General features: G+C 38.4%; 1 protein-coding gene across 1 annotated transcript in view; it reads right to left on the bottom strand.

Annotated features, from left to right (window-relative positions):
• Nucleotides 1-13,389, bottom strand: part of znf385d (zinc finger protein 385D) — a 92,426-nt gene that overhangs the window by 37,723 nt on the left and 41,314 nt on the right. The window contains exon 3 of the mRNA XM_040030747.1: nucleotides 11,500-11,607. Within this exon, the coding sequence (XP_039886681.1) occupies nucleotides 11,500-11,607 (108 nt within the window). The remainder of the gene's footprint in view (nucleotides 1-11,499; nucleotides 11,608-13,389) is intronic.

Genomic DNA, 13,389 nt, shown 5'->3' with positions numbered 1-13,389 from the left:
ATATGTAGATTTCTTTTTTAATGGAGATGGAACCATCTACCACTTTTATGTGTAGTATTAAGTTTATACACCATTTTTAGCCTGCCATAAATCTTTATGATTTACACAGTGTGTATACAAACCTTTCTAGCCAGTAGTATCATGACGGTGCACGCTATGGAACTCAGAAAGTCTGTAGTGATGTTGTTTTAGGGGATTTGAAGTTCTTATTTTGAAAAGAGCTGAGTCTCTTACACAGTGCATGCAACCAGAAACCCACCCATTCACATTCCTGTGGATGAGTTAAGACCCCAGTAAATGACTCCAAGTCACAACAAAGAAGCACCAGTCGTTGTTTTAACCCATAACACCCAGTTTGCGGGCCTCAGTCTGATGGGGAGCAAGGGCATGTCTCACAGCAAGAAGCCGCTCCCAAGTCTGATTCATAGTGTGACTCAAATGTGTTGCGACTTACGTCAAAACCAAATGAAAATAAACACATTCTTAAAACACATTTTCATCTGGTACCAGCCTGCAGCCAACACCTGGTTGCTGTTGAGTTATTATTAGATTTCCCTCAATAAAGTTAAATCCAACTCGATGGTTCCTGCACAGATTGTTGCTGTAGGGTAGGGTCATAAATTTTTAAGGATTAAACTGATTTGTGAATAAATGTTTAATCCAAAGTAAAATATCTGTATGACATTCTTATGTATTATTTACTGTACTACATGTACAGGTCATCAGTAACTTTAACTACTGAAGTTAAACTTTTATTTTTGTAATAAAAAATAGGTTTAAGTTAATAAATTATTCTAATACATCAGTAAATTGTGTTTCACTATTGTAGCTTGTAACTATGAAGCCGTTTTTTTAAGACTAAAATAATGACTTTTTCCTTAGACACCAACTCATGTCCACCTCGGCCCTCATGATGAACAAAATGTGGCTGTTATTACTGGTCTTAATCAGGCAAAGCAAGATCAATGACACCCAGGATTATTAATATGTATATATATATATATATATATATATATATATATATATATATATATATATATATATATATATATATATATATATATATATATATATATATAAATAAAAGGGAGTCTCTTTCCAGTCATTATATATGACATACATGAAGAAACTGTCCAAAACTGTGCAGATGCTGAGCGTGCCTTGATAAAGAGTTGAGTTGTCCCAATCAAGATGTCCAACAAGCAATCCAAAACAAATCCCTTTTTTCTTCCCAACTCTTAGAACAACTCCTGAAGCTTCTTCATTTGTTTGCTAAGCGGAAGAAGCTGCTTCATCTGTTTCCTCACCAAATCCTGGGCAGCTGCAGTTCTTGATTTCACTCCCAATGGTGCTGCAGCCAACACGATGAAGAACACTAAGAGCAGGTCCAGGAAGAACAGAGCCAGCAGGCAATGATTCTCTTGAATCACTCCACACCAGCCCAGGAGCCAAAAATCAGAGTCACGGCACCAATAAATAACTCAAGGTTTATGGTGGGGGTTTTGGGGTTGTTTTTTTTTTTTTTTTGTTGCTTTTTTTGGATTGAGAGATTCTTTACTCCTGATAGGGATTAACACAACCCCAGGGAGGAGACACACATCCCTTTCGTGTTGTGTCAGAAAGGACTTTGGGGGAAAAATCTCAAACGGGTTCGCTGTGGCGAACTTTGTGAATAAGGAATCGACTGAAAGTATTGATAAAGTACTGAAACGTAAAGTTGAAGGGGAAAGCAGGTATTTTATGACGCATTGTATAAAACCACTTGAAGCCAAAGTAAGTCAGCTATTGTTTGATGAAAACAGGTGTTCACCTGTTCCACAGGTGGGTCTTGCTTTGTGTTTCTGATGTCCTTTTTCTCTGCCTGTTTCTGTCAGTGGGTGCAGTCAAGTCGAATTTGTTGTGGAAGGTTTTTAACTGAGTGATGTGACCTAAACTGAATGACAGTCTTAAAAAGAACTGCTTAAATGAGCTAAGTACTAGGAAAAGGTGCTTTAATGGTTTCTTTCTTACCTCCTTTAGCACTTTGCTTACAAAAACAATCAGCATAACTGATGAGTGGCACAAATCTAATCCTTAAATATTAAAGGCGCGCTTTCCATTTAATGCCATAACTTGTTGACAGGTTTTAAATTTTCACTGGCAGACTGTTAAATCAGCAGCTGAACTGTGAACATTATGCTGCTGTAACAAAATCTCCTTCTTATCAAGGTGGTTTCTTCATTGCCTTCTCTGTCTGCTGTTGTATTACCGGCCTTTAGAATTATCATGAAATTAATTTTTACCTTAGGCCAGATGGGATAAGAATAAAATGCTCTATTGGCATAATATCATACTCTCAGTTCTTGCAGATATGATGGGTCTGATGAGTCAGGATTTTGTATGTGAGAAGAAGGATTTTAAATTAAATTCTGTTTTCAATATTAAAGACCTCTGGTACTAACTAAGCCCCCCTAGTTCTAGTACTTTTGCTGCAGTGTTTTCAGAGAATGTTTAAAACAGCCAGATAAGAAGGAATTATAATAATCTACCAAAGAAGTAACAAATACATGAAATTGTTTTTCAACATCATTCTGAAGAAGAATGTTTCTAAATTTAGGAATGTTTTACAGATGAAAGAGTGCATCTTTATTTGTTTAATGTACCCACCGAAAAGAATATGCTGGTCAAAAATAACTTTAAGATTCCTCATAGTGTTGCTGTGCAATGCCAAAGTAATGCCATCCGGAGTAAGCATGTGGTTGGACACCTTTCTGAGGGTTTTAGGACAAAATAGTATAAGTACTGAAGTACTGCTTATCCTTTTCTCTTTAATACATGCCTGATAGTAGTTTAACTAACTGATCTCTGTCATCTGGCGTCACTGATAAATAGAACTGGGTATCATGTGCACAGCAATGGAAATGTAAAAACTGTCTTTTTTGATGCATCCCTAAGAGAAGGAAAAAAACATATTGGTCCCAACACGGAACCCTGTGGAACTCCAAGAATAACATCTGTATTCAAGGGGGAGTCCCTTGAACTAGTCAGATGGATATGACTCAAAACAGCGCAACGTGTTTCCTTTAATACTGCGTCATTTAGTCTCTGTAGGAAAATGTTGTGAATAGCACTATCGAATGCTGCATTAAGGTCTATGAGGACAAGCAGAGAGATGAGCCCACTGTCAGTGACCACAAGAAGATCATTATTTCATTATTAGTGTTGTTTTTGTTCTATGATGAGCTTTAAATCTAGACTGAAAGTCTTCAAATAAAGTAAGATATACTTCACTTATCACTGACTTGGGAAATTCTTTTGTTACAGCATTTTAAAAAATAAACACAACAAAAATGTAACACATAGCTTTAAGAAGTAGAATGATGTACGTCAGTAAATAATACAATGTAGCAAAAATATCTGAGTCAGGTAACAACTAGTCAGAAACCAAAATAAATATGATAAAGTCAACTAATCTGGGTTTAAATGACAAATATTAAGTGTATATAATTAGCTAAAAGAATGCAAGATTCTGTGCTCCGCTTTTAGTCGCCATTCTGTTTTCCACCTCTCACTATTTCCAATTATATTTCATTTGTTTTTTTATCAGCCTTCTGGAGTTTGTGTTTTCTCTGACTTTCTATAAGTTCAGTAGGCTTTGTATTAAAGCTCACTTTTTGTTAAGTAGTCTGCATTTGGGTCTTCATTTTGGTAAATTATAATTGCTTTCCTTTTTCCTGAAGCTACGTAATAGTATTTCTTCAGGCGTTATCGCTGCTTGTTATTCAAATTACAGAAAAACATGGAAGGGGGAAAAAAGAACATGCTTGAGATTATTAAGCAAGGTCTCCGGAGAGGAAATTATTTCTCTTTTCCACAAAATAATGCCGATACAACTAATAACACAATAATGATAAAAACACTATTAAAGTGGTGACATTTCATGTTGCCAGAGCAGTGAATTAAAATGTCACTGATAGTTTTTTAAAACTTGTTTTGCCATTAAAGCCTTAATTAATTGTCATCATGAGCACAAGGAACATTAAGCTGAGTTTTAATTTATACGCTGTGCAAAGGGTTTTGGTGGATTTGCAATAACTTGCAAAAAAAAAAAAAGTAAAAGCAATAAGTAGATGTTCCAGATTTCCTGTTTTTGTCTTCTTCTGCTATGATGGGAATATTATTTTTATTCACTGACGTGATATTTAAAAAAATAAAATAAAATCTACCAGTTCACTCACATCTTTTCACCAATATTATTTTTGTTGTGCACGTGCATGATACAATGTCAAATAAAAAACAGTCCAAACTGTAGAGTTGTCTTTGTCTGCATTTATTAGAGCTAGCACAGCTGCAGCTTTACATCAATCTGAGAGAGGGCAATTCAATCTCATCTCCTGCCGAACTGCTTATGGAAATATTATTACTGTTGTGTTGCACCTAAAGAGACCACAGTGTTTATTCCAACCGACATGTTAACTTGTCATAATAATAACATCAACGCCAGGGTTTGTCAGTATGAATTTTGAAGCAAACAGTAGCTACACAGGGTGGACTGAAAAGCCTTGTCCTTCATACTCAGAAAGAAAAAGAAGATGCCATAATTTTTTAAACTCTGGGATATCACACATTTTCAGACAGCCTCTTAATGAATGCATTTATAGTGTTGCTTCGGGTTACGAAGAAAAACGTTAAGATCAAAACACAAATACAAAGCCTGACTCATCATCACAGCTGGACCTTCATGGCATGGAGTGGGTGTGAATGTTGGAGTGTTGTTTTCTGAAAGTGACAGATGATGGGCGACACAGGCTGACCATACAACACGCAGTGCAGACAGAACAACAGAGAGAGCATCCTGCTTAACCCTCTGTTATAAAATACCAAAAGCACAAACCCAAATAGACTTATTGGAGAATTGGAACAGCCAGTGCTGAGTAAAAAATCCCAATCAGTGCCACTCACAGATTTAAAGAATGAAAATGCACTTGATTTAGGAACAGCATATTTTTGGATAGAGTCCATCCAACTGACACATTATCAGTTAAAAATCATTTTCAGTATGCCTCAAACCTGGGAAAAGTAGTGAAGTAATAACACGATAAAACATCAGGTTTGTTCTTTAGAATTGTGAAAGCTGTATTCTGTATACGAGATCGGGGTCGAAAAACAATCTTCTGTTTACTTAAAAGTAGACAACACAGAATCACTGTGTTGTCTGTGAAAAACGGAGAGAAAAGAGCTTCAGAAGTGGAAAATAAGAGTGACCTCCACAGCATGACTATTTAATTATGCTTTAGGACATAAACACTAGGAAACAATGGGCTCATCAGCATTTCCTAGCCTTTTTTTCCCCCCCATGTACTGATTTTAAGGAATATGGATATACATGAACACACATCAGCACACACCTTTCTTGCAGGTTATGTCTTTGTGCTTGTTTCCTAGGTTATATATTGTCAACCTGTCCAGACAACAACCCCCCAGAACCCCAAGATAGATACACTGTTAAGAAAATAAATCAGTGGATGCGTGAATGAATGTCCAAAACCTCACCAAGGCCTTCACCAGGTTAAAGAAAGGATTCCTTGTCTAGTCAAATAAATCATTCACAACCTTTACTTCAGTCAGGACCACTTTAAGAAGATTGTGGTTTCCATCATGTGGAAAGCTGGAGGTGAGGACAGCAGCACAGAACACAGCAGAGTACTGACAAAGTCACGGTTCACAGCAACAGGGTTCGGGGTTTGAATCCTGCCTGGGGCCTGTCTGTGTGGAGTTTGCATGTTCTCCCTGTGTCTCTGTGGGTACTCTGGCTTCCTCCCACAGTCCAAAGACATGCATGTGGTTAACTGGGGATTTAAAATTGCCTACAAGCAGGTGGACTGCTTGATTTCCTTGCCTCTCATTTTTTTAAGGCTTCAAGGAGGCAAGCTTGATATATCTTTCGTATTACATACGTGAAGCTCTCATTAAAAAAAAAACACCCACCCTTATTCAAATGTTACTCAATGTTTTTATTTGACCATTGAGACATAAAAGTTCTCAGCTCATCAATTCATATGATGTTGGGGCCCAATAAGTGAATTTACTCTGGTTTCTATGTAGGTCTGTTCCTCAGTGACTCCTGCTTTTATCTGAGCTCCCAAACACAAAAAAGTCAGCCCTGGTTGCAAGGCAGGCAGGCAATGAGCGAGACAAGAACCTAATAATTATTAAAACAGGCCATCCTCAGAGCTTGACAAATAACATTTGTCGTGTGGTCAGACAGATTTGGGTAACCTAAATGGAACAAATTAATCAAAACAAGAAAGTAAATTGTACTGTGCACACAACAGCATTCGTGCACTGTGTAGTAAAACAAGGTCGTGACATACATAAAGTGTTTATTTCTCCTTAGTGCAAATAGCAGGATTTATAGATGTGAGAACAGGGGTGTGCGTGTGCGTGTAGCTGTTCTGTAACAGCCTGCACATCATCATTTGCACATCACTGAAAAAGGTAAACAACGTGGAACATCATCATGTGTAATGTTACTGCACTTTGGCATGACACTTCTCAGGCCAGAGGCTGCAGACTTATCAACATGTGTTCTTCAGATGGCTGCAGGAATTTAATGAAGTAAAGGAGAGCGGTTTTCATTAAGCAGCAGTGGACAACAAATACCAAAATACCAGCGATTCTCTCTTCATTACCTTATTTGATTAAACCTCCCACCCCTTTGTTCCCTCCCTTTGCACTTGGCACCAAAATCCTGCACAGGTTGGCAAAGCAATTTTCAGTGGGATTTTTTTCTGCTTATGTAAACACCATCATCATGTGAATTAATAATCAGCAGCTTCTCTGTGTGTGTTTGGCTCACATTCTTTCTTGCTTGCTCTCTCTGTATCACACACACAAAACACTAACTAATGTCACTCATGATCATTTTGGTCTCAGCCTCTCCTGACACGCTTACTGTGACGTGTACATTTGTTCCTTTGCGTTTCAAGAAAGAATATTGAGAAAGAAAACCTATTAGCTTGTAAAAGGGCTAAAACGTTAACTGGATAAAATCCACAAAAACAAAAGTCAAGGTAAATAAATGAAGGACTTATTTGAAATGCAGTCGATGTAAACTGGAAATAAAGTGTTTCTTGTGATGGAGCAGATGAGACTATCTGGTGACTCACTCGCACTTAACAAATTGCAGACTTGAGGCATGTTTATGACCCTAACTCATAAACATGACTGCAAAGTAAAGCAGAAAGATCTTAAAATCCATTAAAGCTGAGAAGGTTTTTTTCTTTTTAAGATCTCAGGCCATTAACTGGTTTTTAACTCGACTGTCTTCCGTCCTCAGAATGTTTCAGTATTAAGTATGAAGGACAGGTCGAGCTTCTCTCCCTGCATCATCTCACATTTATGATAAACGATCACTGGAGCAAATTAAAACAATTCCCTGTTGTATCCTTGAATAAAATAGAGGAAAACAGCTTCTGAGTTCATTTTCAACCCCCTCTCTCTCACAGTGCTACCTGTCCACTGACAGCTGAACACAGGCTCTATTTCTCTAATGAAGCTTTAAATTAGCAGCTGATGGATAGTAAATATATACTAAGGCAGATTTCCCCATGTAAAACATAATAATCTCATTCTGAGTAATCACCTACCCATTCAGTGTTTGAAAAGAATTGATTACTCATTTAATCATGGAGCCACCACACTGCTATTTGGGGATACAGCTGATTTAACGGCGTGCAGCAGGAGCCGTGATTTTCCTTTTAAATTTTTTGATTACTTTGAAAATGGTATGGAAATCAGGTGCAGGGAGAACTGAAACCCATCTGCCTGTCCGTCATTTAAATTTAGCGAGCTAATAGCATTGCCATGCATTTCATTACAGCATATTAGAGCGAGCACATATAATCTAATGAAGGCAAAAATACATTCGGTTTGGAACATATGATATATATTACTGAAACTCAGTGTGATGATGACAAATATAAGGACAAGAAATCCTATCATACTGAAGCTGTTATGAGCTTTGCAGAGCGAAAGAGAGCTACACGGCATTCTGAAACTCCTCAACGTGTCGCGACACTAACGTTTTGTATCCAGGCTCTCCAGATGATTTGGAAACACAAATTTAATGATTACCCGTTTTAAAAAGGGTTGTTCCTATCCATGTTTCTAATTTTGTGTTGATATTTTTTGGACCACAAAAACTTTGCATGAATCACTTTAAATTATGTACATTACTTCATCCTCTGTCCATTAAAGCTCTTTTATTTCACTTTAAAACAACTTTACTGTGACTGGCCATAATAAAGATGTTATTAAGATCCAAAAACAGAAAACAGTTAGAAACCATTACCACCACTGTAGCCATATATAGTTAGATCCATAATTAGATATTAATGCAATTTTTCTAATTTTACCTCTGTACACCACCACACAAAATACTCAAGATATGATTAAAGTGCAGATTTTAAACTTTAATACAAGAGTTTTATCAAAAGTATTGAATTAACTGTTTCAATAGGCTCAAAAGTAACTGAACAGCTGACTGATAGATTGTTTTACAGCCAAATGAGGCCTGTTCCTGTGTTATTCCATGACAGATTAAACAGATTCCGTCATCTTTTCATTGGGCTTCTTTCTATGAGTTCTAAAGATATGTTGATGTGAGTGAAGGACGCCATAACTGTGCTGAAAAACCAAAATAAACTATCAGAGAGTCAGCAAAAACTTTCAAAATAACCAAATCAACAATCTGGTACATTGTAAAAAGAAGGAATGCACCGTCCTGTTCAGCAACATCAGAAGCCTGCAGAAAACAACAACTCTGAATAATCACAAAATCCTTTCTAGAACACTTTCAAGCAGGTCGAGTTATCATTGTCGATGTCTACGATTAAAAGATGTCTTCATCAGTGTAATCACAGAGAGTTTACAACAAGGTGAAAGCCACTGGTTGCACTCAAGAGCAAGGAGATCAGATTAAACTGCCAGAAAACGCTAAAAAGAGCGGCACGCTTCTCAAACCAAGATTGACTCGTACGAGAATGACGGGAAGAGAAATGCATGAAGAAACGCCAGCCTGGTCTCATAACCAAAATCTGTCCATAAAATGAACACAATTCTCTGTTAAATAAGGTTTCAACTCATGATAGCGATCATGAACTCATTAGGAAATGTTCTTGAGGCAATAATCAAGTGTTGCCCTTTAATGTTGCATTCCCTTTGTAGATCTATGTGCAGTCTATGGGCCAGACTTACAAACATGTTACCCCAGTACAAACTGGGTTTTGGTGTAAAAAAGAAATGGTCGGTATTTACAAAAAACCCACAGTGACAAGGTTGTGTGTCTGAGTGAGAGATCATTTTTGCAATGATCTTGTGCAAAATGTAGGGAGGAGAATATTTAAATCAAGCATTGCGACTGATGTTTGCACCCATTTTATTGATGACAGCACTGATATTTAAGGCATGTCTACTGTGAATATCCATGACAGTTTTATCTGTACATGTTCTGTTTCATAGGTGAGCACTATGCTTTTTTCTTTTTTTGTTTGGTACACAAATTGTTTTCTCTCCTTCTCTTCCTCACTATTTCTCACCTCTCTCACAACAAGGTAGTGAGGCTTTTAATTGTGTTTTTCAGTGGATAAATGGAGACTCTCCTGGGGTGTGAAGAGGACATTTCCTCCACCAGGTGTGCCGTGGATTCCAGCAAGTTTTCCCCACACAGGAGACAAGCCTGACAGGAATTATTATCAGGATTTAATCACAGGAAGTCAGCTGCAGTTTTAGCTGCTGAACTGTAGGTCAAACATGATCCAGAAGAGTTTCAGGCGGCTCTGACTCGAGTGTGTCGATTTTGAATATGAATATACTTTATAAAAAATTATAGGTTACATTTTCTTTTTCTTATCTAACTGTTGTTGTGGGCGGTACACCCTATTTCAGCTGATATAGGGCAAAAATCACACACTATTCTATCAGATTTAGAAATATTCCATAAACCCTTTAAATTCATGCTCTCCATAGAGCCAAAGATGATGCACTGATGCAGGCTGTTTGTAAAGCAACGACGTGGTGTAGATGGAGCTTTTTTCTGGGTTTTTTTTGCAGAATTAAAGCCCGGCTCAGAGAAATCAAAGGCACCCATCTGGTAACACTGGACTATGATTTACAAAATAAATGCCATGTTGTAGAAAAAAATAATACTTGCAACTCTAAACTCATCCTGGTAGGCATTAATTAAGAGTCAGTTTGTCATAGACAATCTGGGCTCCATCTGCAAACCAAGATGAAACCTCCAGGGCTGAAAAATGAAGAAACATGGAAGCAGAAAAAAAAGCAGTTCCTCTTGGTGCCACTCGGGGATGACTTCAAAAGACACCATAGAGCTGAATGTTAAAATGCAACTGAAATATTTACAGCCTGGTTAGGGCAGTGATGGGCAGTTGTCGCCACCTGGTAAGTCTCATCTGCACTAACTGGACTCACTGACATGGACCTTTCCACCATGTTCGTCCTATTGATGCAATTAATATTGGCTGCTGTGCAGTACCCACCATACAAAAAGCTTGTATTTTCTACTACAGAGAAAATGAGAAAGTAGAGTATGATATGAGGTGCATCTCAGTGTCAGCCATATATATTTAAATTGAGCAATATACTGGGATAATCATAATTAGAGCTATTTGTATCTATTAGACATGTTTTATAAAATTTTGTATCTTTATAATATATTTTATTATTTAATATAGTTCCATTAGTTTCTGTTCTTACTGTCATGGAGCAACTGCGACCACATAATTTCCTCAGGTATTGATAAACTATTCTGATTCTGATTGGTGAGATGACCTCTTGTACTGCATTGGACCCATGCAGTTTATGCAGCTTGCTAACCCAGCGGTTCCCCACTGAAGTGCATTTAAAAGAAAGCAGGTTGTAGGCCCACCCACCCACACTGACTTCACTTTTCAGACCCTAAGATCAAGGCCATCTTTTTATATGCAGTCTATAATGATTTAATAATAAGTACGCAGTGGCTCATAAGGTTATTAGAATGCCGCGTTCCTGTCATTCTGTCCTGTTTCATTCATTTACATCACAAAGATATTTTTTTATATCATCCTTTTGTCTTGTTCACAGCTAAAACCAAACCCTAACAGAGCACGACATGCACACACATTTAATGCACTGCGAAATCGCTCTTTGACTGTCCCCACGCAGTGAATGAAGAAAATTCCACTTGTTCTCTTTAAAACTTCTATGTTACCCTTTAATCTTACCCTTTAGCCACAGTGACAGTATGTGTTACCGTGTGCAATAGAATACCTTCAACTTCAACAGAGCATTAAGACAGTATGGCTGACAGCAGGGCAGGAAGAGTTTTAAACTTTCTCCTGTGCAGGTTGTGATGTGATGCCATTTTTCTCATGTCTTTCTTTTTCTTTTCAGTGTTCATCTCTTGCAGGAGTACTTGTGACTTTTGAACTTTCTTTCCTCTTCAGAAGAAAACTTCCTCACCTGTGAGTTGAACCTCAGTTGGCAAACGCTGCAGGAGACGTGCTTCCTCTTGGCGGTGGGAGGGAGTCCGAGGGTGTGATGGAGGACGGCTTTCTGCACCGGGTCCATCTGGAGGATGGAGAAAGACACACAGAGAGAGGATAATTAAAACGGTGCTAAAGCCGACCTGTAAATCAGCTTCATTCCGCTCGCTCGCTTGACTGTGAAAAGAAAACAGGCTGCCTGGGGCTTTCTAGAAAGCCAGACATCCATCTTTCCCTTCAACAGGTGATTTCTGGCTCAAACATTAAAACTGAATTAATGGTCTATTTGCTTACTTTAGGCATACGCCACCACTCTTTACTAATCTTACAGTAATGGCTTTTGGCAAACTCCCTCAAGGGAACAGTTAAAGGACACCTGTGGCTTTTTTTAATACTATTTTTAACAGCATGTTCTCACCTGAAAGCACATTAAATTCAACTTGCTAGAAGGTGAGCGAGATCTTTCCTATGCCTACCAAATCTCAGATAATATACTGTTGTTGAATGGCCACTTGAGCTTGGCTCCAAATTCAAGCCAATCTCTGTAGACGACCATAACATGCAGAACTTAACAGCAAAAATAAGCACAGTGGCTGTGTAGTGGTTAACACATTTGCCTAACAATCAAAGGGTCCCAGGTTTGATTCTGGGAAGAGACACAAATACCTTTAGCGCTGCCTCGGGAAGAACATCTGTTAAAAAAAATCTGCCAAATCAAATGTGGAACTACCTGCTGTGGTGATCGCTTGAGAATAAAGGAGCTAACACCAGAAATAAACATGTTCACAGTAGATTTGCGACCTGTCCAGGGTATATCCTGCCTCGTGCTCTACAACAGCTGGGATAGGCTCCAGCTTCCAACATTGCTGCTGCTTTCTCTACTTTCCATGTACCATACACATGTGAAAGAGACCAGAAAAAAGCAAATTGCTCTTTCACTTTCAACTCATTAAACCCCAAAAGCACTGTAAAAACAAAGCAGTGTGTTGTTACTCTCTGGATATTGGAAATGCAGCTGCTTTATTGTGAACTGCAATTCTTTAGTGTGTAGGCACAAGTGATATCAAGCTGTGCACAGATAATAACTGTTAGCACGATCAATTCTTTGTTCATTTGACAGAAGACTGAATACTAGTGCCCAAACCCCACAAATATGAGCAAATGCCCTTCAGCTGCACAGCGACTGCACTTTAGAACTTGCACAGCTTCGTGTTGCTTGTCTGTTTGGTGTGTGTGTGCCTCCCTCTGTGTGCTGACAGAGCTTTGGGGAATGAACAAACACATCTGCCTCTCTCATGAAAAAGTCTGAATAGGCACCACTTGGCTGGGGAAAGTGGAAAGGTGCCGGCTCCGCGTGGGAGGATTAACTAACACACCTCGACAATTGTGCTGCAGAAGGTGGGCACAGTGATGTTACACTGTCGCTTTCAGTGGAAGCTGTTCAGCTGAACTGAAGCATTACTTTAAAAGTATTTGTGTGCAGAGGTAGAAAAAGAAGCTTGATGTATTTTTTATTGGGATTAGAAAAAAAAGAAAAAGACGAACAGCGGTGCCACAAAGTGGAACCAGGCAGTTGTCTTTTTTAAAAAATTCAAATCTTTGGTCATCTTTAAAAGGTTTTACCTCTTATTGGTCTATACTGACAGTGATTACTGACATTTTGATCTTCACCCACGTCAGCCATGGGCAGGCAGCAGGAGTCAGACAAACAACTTGAAAAGGACTAAAACAGGAAGGGCAGTAATTGTGTGCAGGTGACAGCAATGACTGGAACGTTACAGCAGCTTGGCAGCAACAATCTGGAAAAGACCGGCTAAAAACTGTGTCTCTGCTGGGACTCAACGAATGCCTAGTGGGTGGGCAGAGT

This window comes from Simochromis diagramma, unplaced genomic scaffold (assembly GCF_900408965.1).
Source record: "Simochromis diagramma unplaced genomic scaffold, fSimDia1.1 OVJJ01000361.1, whole genome shotgun sequence".
NCBI classification, from domain to species: domain Eukaryota; kingdom Metazoa; phylum Chordata; class Actinopteri; order Cichliformes; family Cichlidae; genus Simochromis; species Simochromis diagramma.
This window is presented reverse-complemented; position numbering and strand designations above follow the sequence as displayed.